This window comes from Ursus arctos, unplaced genomic scaffold (assembly GCF_023065955.2).
Source record: "Ursus arctos isolate Adak ecotype North America unplaced genomic scaffold, UrsArc2.0 scaffold_26, whole genome shotgun sequence".
NCBI lineage: Eukaryota > Metazoa > Chordata > Mammalia > Carnivora > Ursidae > Ursus > Ursus arctos.
In genome coordinates, this window is record NW_026622941.1 from 14,399,570 (window position 1) to 14,425,668 (window position 26,099).

At 42.1% G+C, this 26,099-nt stretch overlaps 1 protein-coding gene across 2 annotated transcripts in view; it reads right to left on the reverse strand.

Moving 5' to 3' along the window:
• RERG (RAS like estrogen regulated growth inhibitor) overlaps window positions 1–25,479 on the reverse strand; it is a 113,418-nt gene extending 87,939 nt beyond the window's left edge. For both annotated transcript variants that reach the window (XM_057318818.1, XM_026502353.4), the window contains exons 1-2: window positions 25,386–25,479; window positions 21,785–21,948 (exon numbers count right to left, since the gene is read on the reverse strand). In XM_057318818.1, the coding sequence (XP_057174801.1) occupies window positions 21,785–21,845 (61 nt within the window). In that variant the 5' untranslated portion in view covers window positions 21,846–21,948; window positions 25,386–25,479. The remainder of the gene's footprint in view (window positions 1–21,784; window positions 21,949–25,385) is intronic.
• Window positions 25,480–26,099: the final 620 nt, after the last annotated feature.

The following is a 26,099-nucleotide window of genomic DNA, read 5'->3' on the forward strand; positions in this document are numbered from 1 at the left end:
GTGCCCCTATTCCCTTTATAATTAATAAATGTTTATTTTAAGGGTGAAACATTCAGATTATGCAAATATCTTGTTTCTGTTTAAACTTTTACCCACTAAACCCATCCATGGTTGCCTGCAGCAATTCCTACCATGGTGTTCAAGTGTTCTATTTCCTTTGTTCATTCTTTATTAATTGGAATTGCTTTATAAGGAAGGCTTGTCATTTCTTCCTCTTTTATTTCGTTAGTCATTTGTTTCTATCAATATGGACTCAAGGATATCCATGTTTTCCCCTTGGATTATAAGCAATACTATTATTGGATTTATGCTCATATTTATTTTGCTCCAATGGTTCCACCTCTCACCACTGGGAGCCCTTTCAGGTTGGTAGACATGCCTCCATGCTCTCCTATTTTTCAGTACTTCTTTACTGTCTGACAACACAAGTTATCCCATGCTCATCTTTCATTTGCCTGCCCCAGCCCTGGAACCAACCACTTCTCCAGAGAATCCTGGTTCTTTTTATTCGAGAATTATACCTGCCTCTCTGAACTCTCTACCCATTCCATACTCCCCACACTGGATCCTCTCTTCTGTTTCCCCTTACTATGGCCATTTTAGAAACCTGTAAGGGCCCATGACATAATAACAGACATACGGCAATACAATATAGGAGAAAGTGTGAATTTAGAGCTGGAAGACATTTCTGATAATCTGGCATTTTAACTGTGAGTCTGGTTTGCATAGAAAAGATATTGTAAATCAGAGAAATTAAAAATATCACTGCAAAGGAGAGAAAGCTGCCTAAGAACACTTGGCTATTATTTTCCCTGCATGCATTCTCATGTTCCTAAATTTCAATGGGAGGCAAAGGATTCAGGTTATTATTATACTATAAAAAGGAGTGAATCAGTGAAAAGCGCCTGGCTCCTTTTTAGTCTCTACTTTCCCACCCCTCCCCCAAAAGGATTTGAATTTGAGATTTCACTTTACCAGCGCGGGGGTGGGGGGGTGGAGGGGTAGGGGGGGTAAGTACCTTTACAGGAACAATCAAAACAATGACTCACAAACTCTGCGCAAGGATTTAAGATTATTTCCCTGTTTGGAGAACTTTGGGGGGATTCTGCGAAATAATTCGCTGTAGGGTAAAAAAGAGTGCCCAGCTGCAGAGCGTCTATGCTTGCATGACACACATTCACGGGATCCAGGCTGGACTCTAAGTAACAAACACTCACTTCCTTCAACAGCACATTCCAGGCCTGCTGTTAAGCGAGTGAAGGCAAAAGACATTTAAGTATGATCCTAAAGGATCATTTAGAAGTCACTGGAAACTGATCTCTGGAAGCACACTTTCTCTACTCTCTCATATAGGGTCTGCTGCTCCCCAGGTCTCAAAATATACAGGTTCTCCCCTCAGAACCTATGCTTTTGAAAATAGCTTTTATTAGGCTGAATGTTTTTAATTAAGGGGGAAAAAAGAAGAAGCCCAATCTCTTGAGAAAGGTTGGTGTTCAGTAAAATCTGTACTAGGAATGCTTCGCTCTTTTACTAGCATTCCATTATCTCAGATTCACGCACTATATATACAGTCTTGGTGTTGTTTAAAAGCCTGGAGCCCATCTCTTCCAGGAACGCTTAACATGAGGTCCAGTTTACGGCTGCCAAGAAAGGAGTTCTATTTGGCTTTACTGGTTAAAAGCAATTCGGTTGACCACAGCAGGACCTCTCGCTGTGTCCATACCTCACCCTCTGGTTGCTGCACGATACCGTGTTGATGGTCTGACCATCGAGAACTTGATGAAATCCATAAAGAAAATCTTACTGGTTCTCCAGGTACAATTTCCACAGCCCTCTCAATATCCACCCACCATCTCAGCAAGACCATTTCCAGGTTGTCGGATGGCGTGGCGTAACTTACGTCAAGGCTTCAGCCCTTCGACATGCATCAGAAATTGAGAGTGCTTTCGTTTTGTTTCTTAAGCATCTTCATATATTGTCTTCCAATATTCAAAGGTTTAATGTACTCCCCAGAAAGTCACAGTGTATCAAATTAATGCTTGCCAAGTGACTTGGGCAAAGCCCTCCTGAATATCATTATAGTCATGGTTAATGAACCAGTAACTGCTGACATGGAAAGATTCTAATTGGCCACCCAGAGATGGTGGCAGAACTGCAGATTCCCACACTGCCTTCAAGACGTTGCCTCTGCGTAAGGGCCAGTATGGCTGAGAATTAGTCTCACGGGGGAGAGGTGGAATGAGGTACAAACTCTGTGAGACCACCTCACCTCTCCTTCCCACCTTACGTACAAGGGGCACTGCCCCAGACGCCAAGGGTGCCTAATTAGGAAATCTGGATCATCAGAGACAGGTCATTATTAATCTCTCAGTCTTTTCTGCCCACTCTTTTTCTTCATGCTAAGTAGGTGGCCTTCACTCCGCTCTGGGGATGATCGTGTCTCCTGGCTCTGAAACCACTAATGGAAAATCACCACTTACTTTCTTAACGCACAGTAAGTTTGGCTGTTTGTTTGTTTTAACCTGTTGGCTGAGTTAATTACCCAAATCCATCAGCATTTATTTGTCTCAAATTGAACTGAGGTCAACAGAAAATCAGTTCAGGAAGGTGGGAGGAAATCAGTGTTGGCTGCCGCATGGCCCCAAACTGAGGCAAGCAGGTACCTAGAAGTTTCATCAGAGATGATAAATATGCTATTAACATGCATCCTCCTCCCCAGAGACTTGCCGCTTTGCTTACCACCCTGGGTTCCTGTCGCCAAATCATACTTAAATTGGATTTATGAACAACCTAAGGTGGAGAGCCACTCAGTCAGATGGTTTGGTGTTTTCCGTATCTTGAGATACTTCAAATAGAGCTGGAGGGACAAGCATGTGGAAGGGACATAGCTGTCTACGCAGGATGCTCAATGGGCTGCCTGCACGCTTCACCCAAAGCAACACTCTCCAAGCTGTGGGATCTTTGACTACCTGAGGAACAGGAGCCAATGACTTCTCTCCTCCTTTTAAGACATTTAAAATCTGGGAAACTGGCTATTCCTCCACTCAGAGGACTGAGCCCTCTGCAGTCAACAACTTGTTAAACAGGATGCATCCTAAGTCGAGTAAGAAGCAGCACAGGCGTAGAGATACGTGGGATGGGCACACCATCCATCCCAGGGAAATGGTGTAGATGCAGAGCTTTTGTTGATTTACGGAAAAAAGAAAAACATTCTGTTCTACCCAGGCACAGCGTTTCTGCCTGAAGCGGGGACCCTGGCTTCCTGGATGAAGGTAATTAACATGATAGCTTGCTACAGAGGCTGGCGGAGAGACGTGCTAGAAACTGACACCTTGTCTTAATTGTTCTTTTCCCCTGAGGAAGTTTTTCTCAAACAGATGCAAGCCCAAGCTGGGGCTTCCTAGGAAGGACTGCGCTCGAGTTTTAAACCCTGGTGTAAAGGTCAACCAGGTCTCCTCTCCTTACAAGACTGTGGACCTCGCCCCCAAAATATGCCGAGTCAACTCGAGGAAACACATGAGTGGAGAGAAAGCTTTTGGTGATTGGTGACTATTTCGTTTACACGGAAAACACAACTCATGCCCCCTCTCTGGGCTGAGAAAACCTTTTTAAAGACCTGCAGAAGTGTTGATTCCCCAACTGCCGTCAGTAGTTCATTCAAAGAAAGGGCCTTTCTACATCGTTGTACTAGAGGGGAAAGGGTATGCTTCAGCATTCGTGGCACACTTTATATCTTATAAATGCTGTGTAATCCTTCTTAATTGCTGCCAGTGAAACAGCCTAGTCCCAGGTGAGAACGAGAAGAGAAGTGAAAGCAAGGCCAGGAACAAGGGAGAACGTTTCTGATCATCAAATAAGATCAAGGGCTTCAATCTCGTGTAGAATAACCATTGCTAACATTGAGCATGTATTAGTTGCTAGGAACCGTTCCACGTACGCTCGTCGATTATTCCACGTAATACTCACAAAGACAACAGAGGCAGTCTTTTATTCTGCAATTATTTATGGAACACCTACGGTGTGTCCAACACAAGTCTGGGCGCTGGGGCTGCTGCCCTCGTCGCAACACACAAAAATGCCTGCTCTCTGTAGCTTATGTTCCAGGGCAGCCAGGAAGTGGTGCAGCCAGGATTTGAATCCAAGGAGTCTGGCTACTGAGCTGTAAAGTTATTATAGTTATTAGCAAGGTATCATAAAATGCAGCCTCTTTTGGAGGCCAAGGAGAATCTCATCAATCACCAAGAGTTAAATGTAAAACAATTGGGAGATATTTGCGTTCTCTGGCTGATACTATTGGATTGCTGAAATTGAACTATGCTTGACTAGAACAGTCTGAGCAGGGCTAGAACTGCAGAGAGCTAGCATGTGCAGTCAGTGCTCCCGGGAATCCAGTCCTGGCTCTGCCATTTACATCTATGCTTTTGGGCAAGGTGTGAAACCTCTCAGAGCCTCCGTTTACTCATCAGTAAGACAGAGATCATAACCAGACCTAAATCGCTGTGCTATGGCGAGCCATTAAATGAGATGTTATAAGTAAAGTACTTTGTCAAGTGCCTGGTGTTCGATGAAGTAAGCTATTTTTATTATTTACTGTTTATGGGCCCTCAAAGCGAGACAACAGAATGTTCTCATGAAGCTCACTTAAGTCATCTTAGGAATGTGAGCCCTGCACCTTATAAATTCCTGACTGTACGGACCGGGGCACACTGTCTTCAGCATGTGAGCGCAGGGGGGTGGGCGGTGCAGAGAGAAAAGACACGCTGCCCTGCACTACCCAGGGCACCATTTAGCCTGACTCAGAGGCTGAACAACCTTTATCAGGGAAACTGGTTTTTATCCCGTGCCGCCAGCTTTGCTTCCTTTAGGTGTCTGCCGTCAGAAAGCCTGGCTTATCTCGGGCCCGTAGATAAGAGATGCCTAAAGATTGTAAACTGCTCTGTCTACGAGGATATCACTTGGCCTGGGCCCCCGTATCCGATGCTTTGGTTCTCTTCAGTCCACAACCTCTGGCTCTATTTTCTTTGCTCTCCCTTTTCTCCCTTTCACTGTCTTCTCCTTGGTGAGGATGCGTCCATTGAGATATTCATATGGTTTGAACTACTATGGGTGTAGTCTCCTCTCCTACATGTACCGCTCTCAAAGGCACCCCTTCTTTACCAAAAGGGTAGCAGGACTCCAGTCCACGCAGGCCACGCCTCATTCGAATGATCACTCGTTGTAATGCCCTGAACTTGGAAACTGACTAGCTAGGATTCTTCAGGATTTTCGTCATCTCCACCCGTTTGGTCTCCCCCAAGTCTTACTTGGACTCCATTCCTGAGTTTTCACAGGCAATTTTGAACTTCAGGGTAAAGGGGAAAATGTAGACACAGACTCCGAGAACTTATTCTGGGTTGAACATATTGATTCTCAGCAGTCTCTCACTGTTTGTAGCTTCTAGAAGCCTGAATTTTCATGCTTAAGAATCCAAATGACCACACAGTTATTGTTCAACAACACGAATGTGCCGCGTTACACTTTCGTAGTGAGAAGCCTGACACTGTCATCAGGGCCTCTCTGGAGGCTGTGAGAGAAAATCCATTTCCCTGTCTTCTCTGGCTCCCAGAGTTCACCCACATTTTTTTAGCCAATGGTCCCCTTCCTCTGTCCTCAAATGCAACACCATTACATCTCTGTGACCATTCCTTCTTAGTCACATCTCCCTCCAGCCTTGGCCTCTGACCTCAGTCTGGGAAGGTTCTCCAATTTTTAGGAATCATGGGATTGGGCTGGGCTCACCTGGACAATCTAGAATAAGTTCTTCATGTCAAGGTTCATAACCTCAAGCATATCTGCAAAATCCCTTTTGCCATGTAAGATAATATACTGACAGGTTCTTGAGATCAGGGCATATGGACATCTTGGGGGGGTCATTGCTTTGTCTATCTCTGCTCTCTCGGCTCCCAAGGGGAGGTCCATATGCAAATATATTCACTGCATCCTACGGTCCTCAATATTCTCAATCCATTGTATCTATTCATGGTCCCAAAGCTCACATTAATCTCACCAGCTCCAAAGTCTCAAATCTCATTAACTACCTCATATAAACCAGCTTTGGGTGAGGCTCTGAGTGGCAACACATGGCAGTCTTTTTCCATCGCAAATGTTTTAAAATAACACAATTGTTAGTCTTCCTATAGTTAACACATTTTATCAAATGTTTCCATTTGGTGATGGCATTCGAAAAGACCATGAGTGGGTTGTTTTGTTTTGTTTTGTTTCTGTATGCCCTCATATGTCGACAGTGTTCCACTTGGGCCTTTTCATTCTGTCTGCAGCCCTCTATCCCAGAGTAGAGGTAGTCACATTTTTTTCTTATATTCCCATATTCTAGACTAGAGGAAAAAGCTACACATGAGACTAAATGGAGACTAAATCTTAAGCCCATTAGTATCTCAGAATTTTCCAGATGTTTCAAACCTAGGAAACACTACCATTTGTAGAGGGTGTAGGCTTGGAGTTTTGAAGTAATACTCTTAGTCAACACACACACATGCACACGCATCAAGTAACAGTGGAGATTTGAAAAGTATCTAATTTAATCAAATGGCTAGCCCAGTATCTTTAAAATTCAGTTTTGTTTCCATCTTTATTGATACATCTTTATAGAAAAATACACCAAGATTAAAATAAGCTTAATATTTCTTGGATTGCTCTCTTTATGTTTGCATTTGCTCCTTAATAAAACAAAACCCTTTCACAGTCATAAAATTACGGTAAATTTTGGGTCATTCAAACCACGTGTTAGAAATGAACTTATCAACAGTGTGAATTGTATTGGCACTCAATACATGGTGCATAGGACTTACAATAAACTTGACTGTGCAGCCAGACCAAGGAGTTGGGGAGACTCTGATGAATATTCTATATGGGGTCAAATAAGATAGAAGTGTTTACTTACTAACTATGGCAATGCAGTATTGCATAAATAAGAGATAATTTTTAAAAGTCTTGTTTCATAATGCCTTAAATAAAATGCATTTACCAAAGCTCATGTTTTCTCATGATGGCTGGTTTGAGAATTTCTTAATTTGTACTGAACAAAACCTTCTTTTTACTGAATCTGAAACAATGACCTGAAAAAACTATATGTGAAGTTTCCACTTTAACATCACAGCTGTTTATGCCAATTATTCATCCAAAATAGCACCATCGTAATGTAATTTTGAATAATCAATTATGGGATCAAAAATAATTGGCAACAATAAATGATAGTGGTCCCTTGCATTTATAAAGAAGCATCATAGACTTTAAGAATATTTATTGACCTAGAAGTCTCCAGCAATAATTAATCATGAATTATTCATACCAGATAAAGGATCTTGAGTTATCTGATGGGATCCAATCCTACCCAATCTGCCCTCACAAAATGTTTGAAGCCTTTTGGCATTTTGCCCTGTGTAGGAGCCTGATTCTTCCAGCTATTTGGTTCACAAGAACATCTTGTATTTCAGTGAAGAAAAACAACACTCTCCTATTGTGATAAATAATGGAGGAAATCTCTGCAATCCAATATTTTTAACACATAACATCATTTAAAAAATTTGACTTGACTATATATTTTCCTTAATGTTGACATGCTAGGACTTTCACGTCTTTAAAAAGCTTCTGAGTTTTGCTTTTGGGGCTCTTCCAGGTCAATTTATTAATGTATCCTCCCTTCCCACTGAGGATTTTTAACACACTTCACATTTTTCACATATTCAATGTTAGGCTCTTCTGTCCTTCTTTATAATTTCCATCTTCCTCCCTTAGCACCTCCTTCACATACTTCTGGGCCTCAAAAGCCAAATAAGAGGCTCTAGCATGAAATCATAGACAGGATTTGGAATAGAAATATTATTTTTAAGATGGAGTTGAATAAAAATGTAATATAAGGGCCATAAGATCTCTTAGTAATGGAATCACTGTCTTCTCTGTTCTAGTTCCTTGTTTTTCTCTAGTAATGGATCAAGTGAAGTAAAGTACTTTTCACAGATACTCATTAATCCAAATAAGTGTTCCTAAGTCATGAGGAAGAGAGACAAGGCAGGAGGGGAAGAAAACACTTGGTGGGTATTTCTAGTACTGTGCTTGACATTGGGTTAGAAAATTTCAGAGTTTGGTGGATGAAACGACAGAGAGTGAAGGCAAACTGCTCGGGTTTGAACTTAACTCTGCCAGAATCCAGTTGCTACCTGTATGGCCCTGTGCAAATTATTTACTCTTTGGGACCTCAAGCTCCTCGTCTGTAAAAGAGGGATAGTAATAGGGCTAAATTTATAGAGTACCTGTGATGATTAGTTGGGTTCACGTGTGTTGTGTCCTATAAGAGTGGTTGGCTTATAATCTATGCTATAAGCATTAGCTAGTTATTATGATTGCTGACTATTGCTAGATTTCATTTGGTCTGGGTGCACAACAGGCCCCATATAAGATGACTGTTACCATTTGCATTTTTCAGAAGAGGCAACTGGGCCTCCCCAAAGGTAAGTAAGTTGACCACACACACAGTGAGTAAATGATCTCTTGGGCTCCAAGCCTGTGCTCCTACACCGAAGGGAATGAAGACTGCTGAGCTAGGTCTGGAAACCTTTCAAAGGACCTTTCCTGGGACTGAATCAGCAAAACTCCCAAAGCTCTTCTCCTTTTCTGTTATTCAGTTCCTATCTCTTTCTTTTTTCACTTTGTTGTCCTTTTCCCCCTTCAAATTCCTAACATTAATGACATATGTGACTTGGTATGAGGGAAACATCATAATTTTGAAAGATAATAACAGAGAGGGAAGTCGTTCTGTTCCTCACCATAAAAATCCCACCAAACTTACAGGATTTTAGTGTCACTGCCTCCCTCAAGGTCTCTGCAAGTATTTTCCACTGATTTCTCTTCCTTTCCTCAATTCCTCTAGCATTTATGGCCTGAACTAAACTGCTAGGACATCTTACATATGATCTAAATTGCTAAATTGCACATACCTCAATGTATAAATTTCTGATAATAAACACATTATCAGATTTCACCTTTTGAAAACTCATGAAGAGCTCCATCCTCTCTCAAAGGCTCTCCTCTGTATTCCTCCCCATTTGTCTTTCCAAATGGGCTCTGAGGCTACATTGAGTCAAAAATCAATCACTCTAAGATCTGTAGTTAAGCAGTATCCACGTCATGCAACTGGCACTGTGTCCATGCTGATTTCCTGGTTTTGATAATGCATTGTGGTTATGTAAAATGTTATCACCGGGAAGAGCTAGGTGATGGGTACACAAGAACTCTCACTACTGTTTTGCAACTCTGACAATTTTTTAAAAAACATTTTAAGATAAAAAAAATTGTAAAAGTCAATCATCCTGCTGGGACACAAACTATTACTAGCTGATATCTAATTATAAGTCATACATATCCAACAGAACACTGAGGTCCCAAGAGACAAAGGCATTGATGTAGTTCTCTGGACTTCCCCCACAAATATTGACATTATTGATGGAAGGATGGAGAAAGTGGAAGAGTTGGGAACATAGGCGGAATCTCATAAGCATTTGTAAATTGATGAGTGGGAGACATAAGAAATCACGGGTTAAATTTTGAGACTCAAGGATTCAAATGCATGGTTGCTATGCTCCTGTTTTCACCTCTTTTGGAACACTGTAGAGAAATTAAATAAATATAAAATATCTGAATGGAAAAATGTCCTAGACATTGGAACAGATAACCATTACTCATACTACCATGCGTGGTTGAGTCTTCCTTTAAAACCTCTAACTCAACGTGTGTTGCCAAATGACTAGGAAGCTGGCTCGGTCGTTAGATTCAGTTGTAATTTATGGGGGTCATAATGCACAAAAAAGTCAAATCGTTTTCAGACAAATAAATAGGCACGATTTTTTATCTTTTTTTTTTTTTAATTTCTGGCTTCGCCTCTTAAATTACTGCCTAATGGCATAAAACAAAAGAGAAGTTTTAGAAAAACTTTTAAAAAACCAGGAAATGCATCACTGAGAAAACGATGTTATCTTTCTACCCCAAACAGTGGAAACTTATGAACTTCTGTCAATACCACAGTTCTACACACCACTGCGTAAGTTTTATAAATGGCACTGTCAAAGAGCAATTTGAGAAATCATTTTTCCAAATCACTGTTCTAAAAGAAAAACTACCTTACTCTAATTTGGTTCTGCATTTGCCTTAACTTGACGGGGGGTAGAGCTTGGTGTCAATGAAAAGTTCAGGGTTATGGGTTCAATTCCTATGTGGTCTGCTTAGCTTCTCTCAGTGGAAAGTTCAGTACCATGGTCTTAGGCTGTATGCTTAATTCCCAGACACTTAACACTACAGTGTAGCTCCACCGACCCCTACTATTGCCCAACATCTCATCTCAAAACCAAAGCTCAGCATATCAGAGTTATGAGGCATATGCTTTTTTTTTTAATAAAACTTACTGTACTATGGGAGTGAAAAATTCTAATTGTAAAGAACCTCAGAAAAACCTCACATTTGCTTTGCCCCATAGAGTATTTTTGGCTCACTTAATCCACTCCCCCTCGGATGTTGGCCTCATGAGGGCAGACAGCCCATCTGTTTTATTTACCACCGTATCACCAGGACTCATGGCGTGGCTGGCACTAGCTGTTTCTGACAGGCAGCTGGAGAAGAGCTCTATGCGGTCTCAAGGCTGAAAACACCTATTTCAAATGGAGATGAAGTACTCAGCAAACTCAACACAATGGCTCCCCAAATGGGGTTCCCACACTAGCAGCAGCAGCAGCATCTGGGAACTTGTGAGAAATATGAATTCTCTGACTCTGCTACAGACCTACTGAGCCGGAGCCTCTGGGGATGGGGTCCCGATACCTGTATTTGAACAAGCCCTCCATGTGATTCTGAGTGCCAGCTACTGGGATCACCCAATGAAGAAAATCTCTTCCCAAGCTCAGCTGGGATTTGCAGCGGCAGGTCCAAATCACATAAATCCAGCCATTTTAGTACAGACGTGTACATACAAATCCCGGATGAGTGTCTGAAAAGCAACTTTCTTTTTTTAAGATTTATTTATTTATTTAAGAGAGAGAGCACACACTCACGTTCCAGGTAGGCAAAGGGAGAGGGAGAGCAAGAGGATCTCAAGCAGACGCCCCACTAAGTGTGGAGCCCATGTAGGCCTCAATGTCAAGACCCTGAGATCATGACCTGAGCTGAAATCAAGAGTTGGATGCTTAACCGACTCAGTCACCCAGGCGCCCCTGAAAAACGACTTTCTGTAGAGAATAGGTACTGGGACCAATCCAAGGTGATCGTGGTTCTGCACTTTATATAGCGATACATCTTGGATCCTAAGATAAGAATGTGAGACAGAAACAAAAAATGCTAAAGATAATATTAAACAAGGGATTATAACTGTAAGGCATCCTCCCCGATCACCCTTTCTAGGGCAAATCTAAATAGAATTGACTTAATGAACATGGAAGTAACGGGATATGCTGGTAATGTCCCCACACTTGGAGCCAAAGACCTTTGTTTTTCTTTACGGGCTGTAAATTACCCGAAAAACTCACTGGGATTCTTAATCATTTCAATGAGCTAAATAATACCAAAGTGGAAAATGCTATGATTGAATAAGAGCATCAGGGCCCATAATGTTCCAAAACCAACATATTCCTAGATGACAGAAAATAAAGAAAGATGATACATATACTAGATCCAAAAGTCTCCGGATAGCCCAGAAGAATAGATGAAATCTACCAGAACAGTATTTAAGAGCATGAAAATAAACTTCTACGCCTGGATTAAACATATAGAAACTATAGGTTTGGGAAGATATGACATAGCAACAACATACATTAAAAAACAAAATAAAACAAACAAAAATACAACGAAAAAAGCTAGCTTCATTCGCAGTCTCTCCATGAGCCAACATTGCATCCACTGTCACCCTGAAAGCAACAATGACCTCAGGATGTCTTAGCAAAAGCAGGGTATGTTCACAGATTCACAGTGGTGCTCTAATCTGGTCTGGGTGTCCCACTTCTGAAATGTCTGCATTCACTTCCAGGCCCCCCATTTCACGGAGTGCACAGATCAAGTAAGACAGCCAGCATGGTGCCGTGACAAGAAACCACACTCTCCGTGGGGCAAATGAAGGAACTATGAGTAACTAGACTGTGGAAGAGAAAACCCAGCATGGGTCCAGGCTTGCTAGCTGTTTAAATGCGTAAAGGGCTGTCGTAAGGAAGAGGGGTTTAAAATGTCCCGTGTAAGTCCGAGGGTAAGCTTAAAGTCAACAAGTAGAAGCTAATGAACCACCTTTGGTTCCAAAGGTAAAGGAACAGACAGGAAGAGCTGTTGCGATAGTTTTATGTGCCAATTTGGCTGGGCGAACGCCGGGCCCAGTTATTTAATCAAACACTACCGTAGGAGTAACCAGGAACGTATTTTGTAGTTGTGGTTGACATCTACAGGCAGTTGACCTTAAGCAAAGGAGATTAGCTCTGATAATGTGGGTGGGCCTCATCCAATTACCGGAAGGCCTTGAGTGCAACAACTGACGTTTCTAGAGTGAAAGAAATTCTGCCGCACGGTTGCAACATTAACCCCTGCCTGAGTTTCCGGCCCGCCAGCTTGCTTTACAGATTTCAGTCTTGCCAGCGTAAACAAACAAACAAATAAACAAATTGTGTATGTCTGTGTCCTCGTCCTATTGGTTCTGTTTCTCTGGAACACTGACTAACAGTCCAAGGATAGAATGGTCTACATCCAGTCACACTGAGTTCCTATCTCTGGAGATATTCAAGTGCCGGTGAGGAAACTACTTTGGTTATAATGAGGAGACCATTATCATATATGCCTTTGAATAAAATTATAAAGCCCGCATAGACCACACGGAGTCTAACTCAATGTGCTCATTTTATTGACGACCCAGCCTGCATCAAATACTGTGTGAGGCTCAGGGGGGATGATGACGAGTAGAAATATTTACTCTTCTCCCTTTCTGGAACGTACTAGAATCCTGTGCAACTACTCTAGAACACAAGGTGATGCTCAACAGATACCTGTTGAGTGGATAACTGAACGAATGAGTAAAAATATATTTTAAGATCATAGGGAAATATATCGATACATATATTTATATATCATTTGAGAAACCTTTTTTCAAAAATATGTTCATGTCTTACACTTGATTGTTTAATGCTAAGATTTGATCAAAACAATTCTACAACATGTCATGCTTCCTTCTCCAATAAGGCAGAAGTCTGAATTATTTTCCTAAGCTCTCCTCCCGTCTTGACCGCTTACATAGTGCTCCTAAAAAAAAACCCAACTCACTGTTTATTCATTTCACATATGTGAAAGGGCCAACTTCTAAGGCACAGAAGCCTGCTACCTCTGAATAATCTGTGTCCTCGGTGGAGGACACTAATGGCCAACTGCTGGACTGAGCCTGTTTGGCCTCCCGCAACGGAGAGGTACTGAACTCACCATACGGCTTGTCCAAACGCAAATGTTAAGGAACATAGAGGAAGAACTACATGGACTTTGAAAACGAGAGCATCATAGCAGAAAGACCAAATTCATAGCACACTTGTAATTGCTCAAAGTACCTTCAAAGCCTATCCTACCTGTATTGCTACATACATACACACATACACACATACATACATACATAAGAAGCAAGCAAGCCAGCCAAGGTATATGTCATTTGACAGATGAATAAAAAGAGAGATGAACAGGATGAAACTAAAGTTTTAACCGCAATCCTTTCAGTTAGTACAGTTGAGTGCTTTTTAAAAAATAAATAAATAATTAGATCCTATTGATAGGACATAGTGTAAAACATTCTTTTAATAACAATCAGAAATTTGGGGCGCCTGGATGGCACAGTCGGTTAAGCGTCCGACTCTTGGTTTCGGCTCAGGTCATGATCTCAGGGTTGTGGGGTCATGATCTCAGCGCCCTGAGATCAAGTCCCACGTCCAGCTCTGTGCTCAGTGGGGAGTCTGCTGGAGATTCCCTCCCTCTCCCCTCCCACTCCTGTGCGCGCACGCTTGCTCGCTCTCTCGCTCCCTCTCAAATAAATAAATAAATCTTTAAAAAAAACACAAAGCAATGAGAAATTTATCTTTTAGTAGAGGATGATTCATCAGTTTTCTTACACTTGATCCAATGCTGTAAGAAATGAAATACTACATTGTAGGGGAACTTTCTTACATATACAGGTTGCTGAGAATCTCACAGGGGGCTAAATTGACAGGCAACACACCCAGGAGTCCCAGGGGCTTTGCTTTGCATTAGTTATTTATTAATTACTGGAAATTTCTTATAAAAACAAAACTCTTCAGGTTTTACAAGGTTCATATCCTAAAATCCTAATGACCACCTCATTTCCTAAGAGAAGGTGTTCAAAAGAATGTGGAAAAGAAGGGGGGGTACGAAATGAAAACATATAGTGGCAAACTTGCAAGAGTCGTAAACTAGGATTCTAGACTTGGCCGTGCCCCAAGAAGCTGGGTGATCTATGTAACGACCGCTCTCTCATAGGTTACGTATAGGAACTTTACCTATTTGCTTAATCTGTGCTGAAATTACCTTTTCAGACTGCGTTCCCTTTATAACGTAACTGCTTTCATTTTTAATGGGATGGAAGAAATTATGGCTGTTTTTCTGAAACCACATCAATTTTCAAAGGCAGCTGTAGCAACAGAGATGCGTTTGCTCTGGAATTTTGGCTCCAAGGACAGTACCACTTTGAAAACTTGGCTGATTTCCCCAAACCCATAAGTTGGAGAAATACCAGGAATAAAAAGGGGAATTACATGGATGATTTACAATTTTCTTCACTCCCTTTCCTTAAAGTTAGTCCTTGTCAGTTGCCAAGAAAACAAGTTGAAATCAAAATGGAACCAAGTGACGACTGACAATTAACTCCAGGAAACTATTTCGATGAATAAATTAGCCATAAGGTAAAAATAAAGGGCACTCCAATTTTAAGAACATATTCCAATAGAAAGAAGTAGGGCAGAGGCATGTCCTTTTGGCTTTGAAAACCAGGTCTTGATTTTGTTTTGTTTTGTTTTCTAGTATTGTTTCCTCCCTAACTATATTTTCCTTAAGAAAAGTCAAAGAATTGGTCATTGCCAACCCACAAAATGTTTCACTACCCACCAATTAACAACTGACTTTGATTTTAATTTTCCTTTCCTTTTCATTTTTTCTTTTTCTTTCCTTTTTCTGAGCCCTCACCATTCCCCATCTTTGCTTTTCTTTCTGGGCATACAATAAAAGTCAGCGTGACTTACGGCTTGCACCGACGTATGCCTTCTCCACATACCCATAGGCCTACATCTGCAATTTGAAAATACCCTTTTGTTCCTCTTGGAGGGGAAGAAACAAATGAAAATCAACTCAGCTAGGCCGTTTGTCTCTTTTTGCTTTGCTATCTTTGCAGGTAAAAGAAGGTATATATGCTTGAAAGCCACAGGTAACCATATCATTACATTTTACGACAGGAAAACAGCTAGTTTTCCAGCCCCATCCAAACTTGTCTTGATGCCAACTTCCTCCCATTGGCCCAGTCCTTTAAAAAACAATCATTCTTCTAAACACCAAGTATACCAATGGACCTCATTTCTGGTAATTCTTCAAATTCAATAACCACCAAGGAAATGCACATACCCCCCCCCACACACACACATAAAAACACACATATACACATTTGTGTCCAGGAGCTGTGAAAGTTCCACACCCACCTGAAACACAATCTGTCCCTCTTCTTACCCAGACAACTGTTTAAGGAAACTTTACCATTCAAGTTATATAATTTTAAAACAAGAATGACCAAGAACTTGAAGAGCGGACTGAGAATGTAAGTAGGTAAAAAGCGTGGTACGGGACGGTTGTCAGGGCTCGCTCACATTCATAAGACACGCCCAGCTGAGACCATTTCCTATACTTGTGGTTTTCAAACTGGACCTGGAGCCTGCATGTTACTGAAGTCACAGATCAACTCGCTATCTCTTCCCAGTGAGTCCATTTTAGTCACTATCTGGCTGGGGGTATCATTTTTATATCCAAACATAGATATATTATAGAGCAATAACAAATTTTGCATATATTTTATGTAATTGATTGAGCATGCAAAATAATTACATGATCGTAATGATTGTACATACTCCAAATCGCCCAGATCTCTCTCTTCTTCTTTTAGAAGTCCCTTGAAAACAATGTTCAAGAAGCATATTACACCACTAAGTTTCTACGAAGGAAACAAACTGGCATATAGCTACATATAGGGAAAAAGTTCTAAAATACAAAGGTTGGGGGGGGTGCCTGGGTGGCTCAGTCAGTTGAACGAGAGACTCTTGGTTTCTGCTCAGGTCATGATCACAGGGTGTGGGTCTGAGCTCTGCATCGGGCTCCACAGGCAGTGGGGAGTCAGCTTGAGATTCTCTCCCTCTCCCTCTTCCCCTTCCCTCATGTACTCTCCCTCTCTCTCAAATAAATAAATGAATTTTTAAAATACAATGAAATACAAAGGTTGGTTTTATAGCATAAGGAGACTGACCTACCCAAGGAGCTATTGATATTGTTGCTTTCGTTTCCTGTATGTGAAATCTCATGAACATACCCCAGCCATAAAGCACACATATATATTAAAGCAGTATTGGGTACTTACTGGAAAAGTCATATTTAAAATCAGAATTGTCCCTGTCCCACTAAAAAAGAATAAGAAAAAAGCTTTTCAAACCTTTTTTTTTTATAATTGAGAGAGTGAGAAAGGGAGAAAAGCAAACCAGAACAAAGAAACAAGGAAAAGAAGGGAAACATAAATCACTTCTCTTTGTGCCCAGGAAAAATATATCACAAGTTCCTTTGTGTTTAGCCCCTGGTTTACAGCCCAGCAATCTGAATTTATGAACTTAAGCCTTCACGGATGAGCGCACCAATTGGCTTCTGAATTAGAGGATAGCATTACTCAATTAACTTTGAGACTAGTCCTTTCAAGAAATATATTTAGCTATGGCGCACAACATTTCAATTCTAAAACGAGAATGTCAACTGCGAAACTAAATTTAAAATTTCAGTGGTTTTTCTCTCAGCTCCTCCCACACTTACTACAAATTTGAATAATACGAAGCCAGGAAGCATTTAAATAAATGGGGTGTGCATTCTAGGTTTTATTGCAGGTGGTACTGCTTCAATCCCCTGGAGCCTGTCAAATTATAGGCTGACGCCCACAAGTAAGGAAATCTATGTCCCTCTTGCCATGTTCTTAGTGCTCTACCCTCAGCTGGTGAGGGAAATGTTTACCCTGCTGGGGCAAGAGAAGATGGGGGGACGGGCTGGGACACTGAGACTCTGCCGTCTGCAGTATCCCCCACAGCGCTCACCATGCCGAGCCAGCAAGCAGGCTCCCCTGAAGACAGAACTGCAGGGTAACATTAGGCAGAAAGGGAGAGAATCCTCCCAACACAAAAGACCATGTGACCACGGAGACATAGATACATGCACACACACACACACATCACATGTTCTCTCAGTGCTCCTTTATAAACAACACATTATGAAATTCTGCCTGTGCTAACACTTCTATGGTCCACCTGTCAACCAAAAAGTTCTGGTTAATGTTAAATTCTCTTTTAAACATAGAGGGCTTGTCTATTACCTGGGCTTAAGAAGCTGTCTACCACATACCAGAAGCACTTTCAAATTTAAGGGTGATGATTTATTGATGACACAAACGTATTTCTGGCCATTTTTCCAAGATATGAGCCGCAAGAAGTATTGTTATGATCACCAGTAGTCAAACTGCAACTGACATTAGCCAGACTTTGGATTCAAAAGAAAGACAGAGAGGGCGCCTGGGTGGCTCAGTCATTAAGCGTCTGCCTTCAGCTCAGGGTGTGATCCTAGCATTCTGGGATCAAGCCCCACATCAGGCTCCTCTGCTAGGAGCCTGCTTCTTCCTCTCCCACTCCCCCTGCTTGTGTTCCCTCTCTCGCTGGCTGTCTCTCTCTCTGTCAAAAGAAAGACAGAGAAAGGTGTGTGCATGTGTGTGTGTGTGTGTGTGTGTGTGTGTGTGCGCACACACGCGCACTCACGTGTATGTGTTTAGGGTATGCAGAGTAGCATATAGAATTTTTATCTGATAAACTTTCTGATTTTAATGAAAACCCAAATACTCACTTTAATGTAAATCATCGAGTGTATGCTTTCACTAGAAAACTTACAAAGTAAAATGAGCATACCCGTAAAAGCTATCGGTTAATACTGGAGTCCTTACTATGTGTCAGGTGCTGTTCTAAAAGATTTACCTCTAATAGCTCATTCAACCCTAACGATGCCTCTTTGAGATAGGCACTATTATATCCTTTTTTTAAAGAAAGATTTTATTCGTTTATTTATCTTACAGAGGGCGCGCACGCGCGAGTATCGGGAGAAGCAGAGGGAGAGGGAAAAGCGGACTCTGCGATGAGCGTGGAGCCTGATGGGGGCTCGATCCCACAATCCTGAGATCGTGACCTGTGCCAAAATCAAGAGTTGGAAGCTTAACCGACTGAGCCACCCGTGCACCCCTGTATCCTTTTTATAGTTGAGGGACTGGAGAAGTTAAATAACTTGCCGAAATTGGCATGTTCACGCCACCAATAAAATATACAATAGGAAGTCAGGCCTACCAGTGAGACCCCAGATCTCCCGCCCTCAACTCCAGGCTACATGGCTCTCTGTTAGCAAGTGGACAGCAGGGTCCTGCTCATTCCCAATTTTAAGCTGCTAGTGAGTGTGGGGCAAAGTAGATGGTACGGATAAGACCAGAGGCCTCTGAAACAGTGCAGTCAGAGACACGCCGCTTCTACCTTTCCCAGATCTCAAGCTGCCTCCCCCAGGAACGCTTCCCCTGCTGGGTGTCTGGAGAGAAACAGACTGTTGAGCCCATGGGAAGATCATGACCTTCTGTGGGGAGGCATTTGAGAAAACGAGGAGCTGCGGTGACATTCTAGCAGGTATAACTTCTTACAGATTTAAAAAAAGAAAACTTATGAGATGGACAGGGACTACAGGATGGAGAAGTGAGCATGTGGTACAAGAACTAGCCAGAGATATCATATATCCGTATTAATAAAAAAATAAACACGAGTTCAACATGGCTACAGTCGGGTTTCAGAGTTGATGGATACGAAGTACTCTGTGCTTGTTTTCACTGAACTATGAGAAAAGGTCTCAGAATTGTCTCCCATGCAACAGTCACACCGGTACTACCTTTAAATATGAGGTGTGGTGACCAGGTCTCAGGGAGACAGACTAATGTCGAAATAGGAAAACACTGCGTATCGACGACAGACAAACAGACAATTGTTTAAGGCGTGTAATCTATCGTTGTCCTTTTCACCTACAGGAAAATAAATACAAGTGGTACAATGTAGATGACGTGGATTGAGAAACCAGGCCAAAGAAAATGCATTAAGAATCCTAAGACTTTACGGTTAGAAAGGACCTTAACGAACAAGTCCAACTTCGGCATTTTACATAAAATAAAACCAAGGTCAGCGGAATTTGGATGGTGTGTGCAGGTGTATCTTCAGCTCTGGGTGTGAGGAATCGCCCCCAGAGAGGATGTATGGAGTGAGAAGACACGAGGTGGGTAGGGAGGACCTGGGAGCCCTGGGTCTTGAGAGGCGGGCCGATGAAGAGCCCCCCGTGAAGTTCAGCTGGTGAGGGGCCATGGAGAGGTAGCAAGAAAGCAAGAAGTATGAGGTCATGCGAGCCTGGGAGGGAAGGAAGTTTAGGAAAGAGAAGAGGTTGTGTTGAATGTTACAAAGAGTCCTGAGAAGATCAGAACCAGGAAATGTTCGTTACATTTGTTGGTTATTGATCAATGGTGACCTGAGCAAAAGCAGGTTCGGGTGCAGGATTACAGTGGAAGATTGCCATGTTTTAAGTAGCGAATGAGAGGTAAAAAACAGTTAAGACAGTAAGGGCAGAGCCCACATTCCATGAGCTTGGCAAAAAAGAAAAAGATGGTGCAGTGGTCAAAGAAATGCTTAAGGGAAAACAGCTGGTAGAGAATGAGAGGAATAATTGAAGCAGTCATTGAAACAACTTCAGGAAAGACAAACGGGCAGAGCTCAGGCTGATAGATGAATCTTGAAACGACGATGTACAGAGCTCGCTCTGAGACAGTGGAGATGGGAAAGGGATGGCTACAATACAACTAGGTAGTTCTCTCATCCAAATTTTAATTTTTATGCTTAACTTGTCCAACTATGTGGAGTTTCCTTTGGTAAACGATCAAAGTTCTAAACAGTCCCTTCTTGGACTGCCTGTGGTAAGGTTTGAATGAATGAATAATAAACAGGGAGCCCTAGGCCGAGACCCTCCACTCACGAAGGACTCAGACAAGCTATTGCTGGCAGCACAGCCTCCCACACACTCCCTTCCCTTCATCCTCCACTCCCTGCAACAAGCTTCCTCATTCTCCAGATCTTCCACCAGCCATGGAAATTAGGTTCTCACGCCATCGGGAAACACTGAGGAGATTGATGGGGAGGAGTTCAACTATCCTCAATCTTGTGAAGGCTGGCAGTTTTTAAGCCTTGCCAACTATCTATTTTCTTTGCTTGGTTTCTGCCAGAGGCAAGAGCGAGCAGTAAGAAGGACGGGAGACGGCAGAAAAGAGCACTCTTAGAAAATGAAGAGAAAGAGAGAGAGAGAGAAAGACTTAGAATAGAAAAGAATTACTGAACTTAAACCAGAGAGCCGGTTAGGAGAGGTTGGTCACAGAATTAAAAGCTACTCATATGTGTTTATTTAAGATTATGTGAATTACCTATTATAGTGGGTGACCCAAATGGGTTTCCTTCTACAAACAGGCCCCTACTGGATATCTGTTTGAGTCCTTTCCTGTGAACCAAGAGCTCTGTGTGCAAAGTCAATTATGGTTCTTTCCTCCAGGAAGAGATTGAGACAACGTGGTCTGAAAAGCCATGTTGCCCTTAGATTTTCGCAACATCTTCTTCAGCATTATTCTTTGATTATAAAGTGTGAAATACATTTTTCAAAATTGGATTAGATACATTTTCATGCCCACCGTTTCCCCCTTAATCTTAAAGGTCTGCAAGACTTATCTTAGGTGAGGAATAAAAAAAAAACAAAAAATCCTCTGATTTACTAGTGTAAGCCACAATGCGATCATTTAAATTCACTCCAGAGGCACTGGCAATAGCTGTCTTGCTTGAGCTCATGCATTCGACATTTTCCCCAGTCCCCCCAGTTTTAGAAGTGTTGGGTAATAATACGATTCTGTTTCTTGAAAAGATATATTCATTCAACAGGCATTTATTAAGCACCCAACACATGCTTGACATTGGGCTGGCTGCTGCAATATCAAGATGAATGAGATATAAAATTGGCCCCTCGGGATCTTGTAAAGAGGAAAAAGAGAAAAAAAAATTTTTTTTTCATTTCCACAATCTGATTTCTTTGGAGTGTTGTTTTATACCCTTCCTCAGAACATCAAGACCTATGATATAGCCATTGCCTTGTGTATTATCAGCAGAGCTGCCTCATCATCAATAAGCCAAAAAGGACACAAAACTGGTTATGCAAAAGGAAAGTTCTAGATAAAGGCAAAGAGACTTCATCTAAAAGAGCAACACATGAGACTATGAGAAATGCCAACCACCCTTCTGTCTAATCCCAGGAGGCAGTATCAAAGACACACACACACACACACACACACACACACACAAAACAACAACAACTACAACAAAAAACTTACCAGACTTGCCCACACCTGCTCTCCCAAAGATTGCCAGTTTGACCTCTGCACTTTTAGCCATGCTGGGTGTTGGTAGATAATTCACTGCCGTGCACACTGAAGAGCTGAGAAAATCTTTTTGGTTCCAGCCTTGGGATTCACCATATCATTGTAAACTTGCAATCCTTGAACAAAAGAGATTTGGGGATTCATAAGTGACTGGAGAAAGGAATTAGTGTTATTAAGTACCTTCTCCCTGCCCGCCACCATTCACTTTATCACCATCTTCCATTTTGGTCTCCATCGCAATCCTGTGTAGGGTTATAATAATTTACTGCAAACTAGTCAACTAATAAGTGATAGATTCATGACCTGAACTTAGATCTCTTTGGTTCTAAAACATATGCATTTTCATACCCAATAGCATTATCTAAGACCTTTTTTATGAAGGTATTGCTTTTGGGTCACTAATGGATAACAAACACTTGAAGTATGGGAATATGTGTATTTACCACGTGTTTATAAATACCCAATGCCCAACACACATGATGGGGAGAGTCACATTTGGAAGTCTTTATTTTCCTGAGGGCTGAATAATATACATTCATCCTAATCCATCCTACTATAATGATTGGATTTGCACTTCAAGGTTAAATTTAGCTCAGTTCACACTAGATCACATAATTGAGTCACATGACAGGTATTCATGTTCCAGGAATTGATATATAATATCTAGTTTATAATTTTATATTTTTCTGGGCACAATGTCCCTGGTACACAAATGATAAATGCCACGCCTCAACTTCTGATTCTTTTTCTATGACAACCTTGACACTTCACACTGCCCTAACACTTAGGAAACATTACATACGATCTAAGCACATTTGATACAGGCGTGAGCTTTAAGAACGACACCTAGGTTCTTAGTACCATGAATCTGTAAAGTTGGAAAGAACCTTGGGGTCAACCAAAGGAATCCTCCAGCCATGTCCAGAATCCTTCCTTAAGATCAGACAACCATCTTGCATCTGATTGGCCACTTTCAGATACCTGAGGTCAGTGCTGGTGAGTGGACATTACGTCAACTTTTCGTTTACGTTCACTCAGAAGCCTTCAAGTAGCCTAGCAGCTACTAGGGCCCTTGGTCCCATCCTAGGCTACTGCTTCCTAGGAAAAGGAGACCTGGCATCTTCCCTTGTTCTTCATGAGCTGTATGGGTTTGTTCGTTTTGTCTTGTTTTGTTTTTGACTCTCGCCTTCTCTCTTTACCACACGGAGCCCTCTTTGCTGGCACTTGCCATTTAATCACTAAAAACATGGCGTCCACTGCATTCACTACCTGAGATACGACCTGACACACTGACCCGCCAAAGTCCGCCGAGATTCTCCCTGTTCCTCAGCTGCGCTGTGGCTGTTCCGCCACTCACAGCCAGACTCACGGCTCTCGCAGGAACTGCAGACTCCCTCGTTCTGAACTTCTGCAATCAGTGTTTTAAACCTAAATATAAGACTTCACTCTCATCCTTGTTAAACTTAATCACTTCAGTGATTCATTCATTTCATCCTTTTCTTTTTCAGTCTGCAGAGATATTTTTGCAACACAAATCTGTTATCTAAACGTGTAAAGTGCTCCTGCCAGCATTTTGTCATCTACAACTTTTCAAAGGAGCTTCTCAAGAGAAGGAAAAAAGTAAAAATCCTTCTGAAAAAGGATTTCTACAAAGACAGGAACATATAATTGTTTTCCTCATCACGCATCATACCTAACGAATTTTGCACTTGCTGATTTCCAAAGGGCCAGAGCTTCCTCTGAAGGATAAAAAGGTCAACATTGACACTAACTATTGTTTACCTCACCTCCAATAACAAAAAAATTTCTCTGTAATCATTAATAGTACAAAAGCAGAAGCTTTAACATCTGCAATTTGTCCAGGCCCCTGCTTTTGGCTCAAGATAAAAGAATTTCCTTATTTGTCATTTTATGTGTGTTCATTAAGGAAAGGCCCTATGTTTAAAGTTCCGGGCTTCATTACAGGAGAATCACAGAAGCATAATATATTGAGATATATAACTACATAAATTCTAAATAAGAATGGCCAAGCATTTCTTTGAAACCTAGACCATGCAAGGGTCTGGAGCTTGTATAAACAACAATTTGTTATTTCATGCAAAATTGTTCATTCCCGTGCACGTAAAACCTAAGTAATTATCTATCTTATTTATAGTTCATGAAAGTGGCCATCAAATGTGATTTTTTTAAAAAACATTTGTTAAGTCAAATATTTCATTAACTTCCAAATGGCCTCAGAGGTATAGGAATTTCACACGAGAAAGAGAAATCGTGTGGGTTAATTTTTTCACTTATAAAGATACAGCTGCTTATTGTCAACCTTATGTTTAGAAAAATCACTTAGAGGATGACACAAACTGACATGCATCTTTCAACAGTTTGTTTTTCACATAAAAATGTGAAAAGTTACATTTGACAAAGACATAAAACAATGATAAATGTGTAAATTGTTGTAATAAGTGACCTTTTGCCAATGTCTGATGTTTAAAGTAATTTATAATCCAAGACTTTCCATAACATGGACCTAAAAACATTTGTTTTAATGTTATTGTACAGAAATATTCTGGCTGGGTCTAGAAGTTGCCATTTACTTATTATGTGGACAGTGCTTTACTAGGACAAAAACTTCTGAGTTTCTATCACTCCTAAAGCTAAAAATCAGTGATACCTAGATATTTAAGAGATTTAAGGCATAGTCTCTCCCCCCAAACATAAAGGAACTAAAAGAAAGCTTAGAAAGAAGACAAAAAGAAGCTAGCCTCCAAATCCTATGTTATTACTAATACATTCATTGATCATTCCACAATTATGCTAAGCACAGACAAACAAAAGTGGCTACCTTCCAGGAGGTTACGATCTGTTAGACCTGTGACATTTAGGTCACCAATAACCTGATTTTTTTTTTTTTTTACGTTTATTGAAAGAAAGGTTTCATTCATCATTTCCAAGACCATACTTATCAAAATCCCCTCTTTCCACTTCCTCTTTCCGGGAGCGGGGGGGGGGGGGGGGGGGGGGGAGGGAAACATGTTTATAAGGTAACAGTTTTTCTAACTTCTGTATTTATCATCAAAATAAAGCGCAGCTGTTTAGGCAAGGAAAGCATCTAGTCTGGTCGTGGCAATGAGAGCCTCTTCTCTAGCTCTGAAATCAAGTTCTCCTCTTCTCCCCACCAGGAATGCTCCCTAATCTTGCAACGCAGCACCCACAGCGACGAGGTTAATTGTGCAAGAGCCCTGGTGATAGCTTTGCTCCAAAAGCAACAGGTATCCTAGAATGATCAACAAGCCCATCCCGGACTGCAGGTCATTTGCTCTCAACCTGGAGAGAAATGCAGCCTGAGTCAAAAGGGCATCCTCAGTCTCAGCTCTCGGAGGGCGCTGTCAAGCTCTGGGCGCCGCGCTCCCATCTCTTTCTCAGCGAACCCCGAAGCCGCCCAGGGAAGACCCGATGACCAGGACAACCGACCCAGAGGCCAAGCGTTCAGGGGGCTCTCAAGGGTCTGCAGGAAGTCGTCCCCAAAGAGCCACCTGGGCACGTGCGTGACACTCACCTGTTCACACTCTCCAGGCCCGGGAGAGCCGCGGTCCCCTGCAAGTTCGGAATCGGTCCCCCGGGACCGCGAAGCCCTCCCACGCTGCGCAGCCCAGCCTGTGGCTTGCGTTTCCGAGGAGCGGGGCCGCGATCGCACGTGGGAGCCGCCGCGGCAGCTGCAAGATCTGACCGACCGGCGGGGGTCTCCGCGCTCGCGCTCGCCCGGACCAGCGGCGGAGAGACTGCGGCAGGACGCGAGCTCAGCCCGGCCGGGGCCGCCGCTCCGCCGCCAGGATGCTGCAGTGCAGCGCGTTGGCGCCCCCTACTGGGGCCGGGGGCCGGTTCCTCCCGCGACGCCGCCTCCCCGCCCGGAGAGTGAGACACATCTGCTCTGTGCGTGCTGCGCCCCGGGCTGCCTTCCCTTTCCCCTGCTTAGTTCTCGGCCTCTAGGTTCTTACAAAAGGACCTCTCTCCTTGGTTAAAACTTTGCGTGTGAACGCATCGTTCCGTGGTGTTTTCCATTCCTTACTTCAAATGATGCTCACAACATCCCCTTGAGGTACATTTAATTCTCCCCATGTTATCCAACAGGAAATTGAAAGAGAAGATAAATAACTTGTCCAAGGCTAGTAAATGGTTGGAATGATATCCGGGCCGGATTGGAAGCTGAGAGATGCTAGGAGCGATATAAATACTGAATTCAATTGAAATTTATAGCTATATATTTGACAAA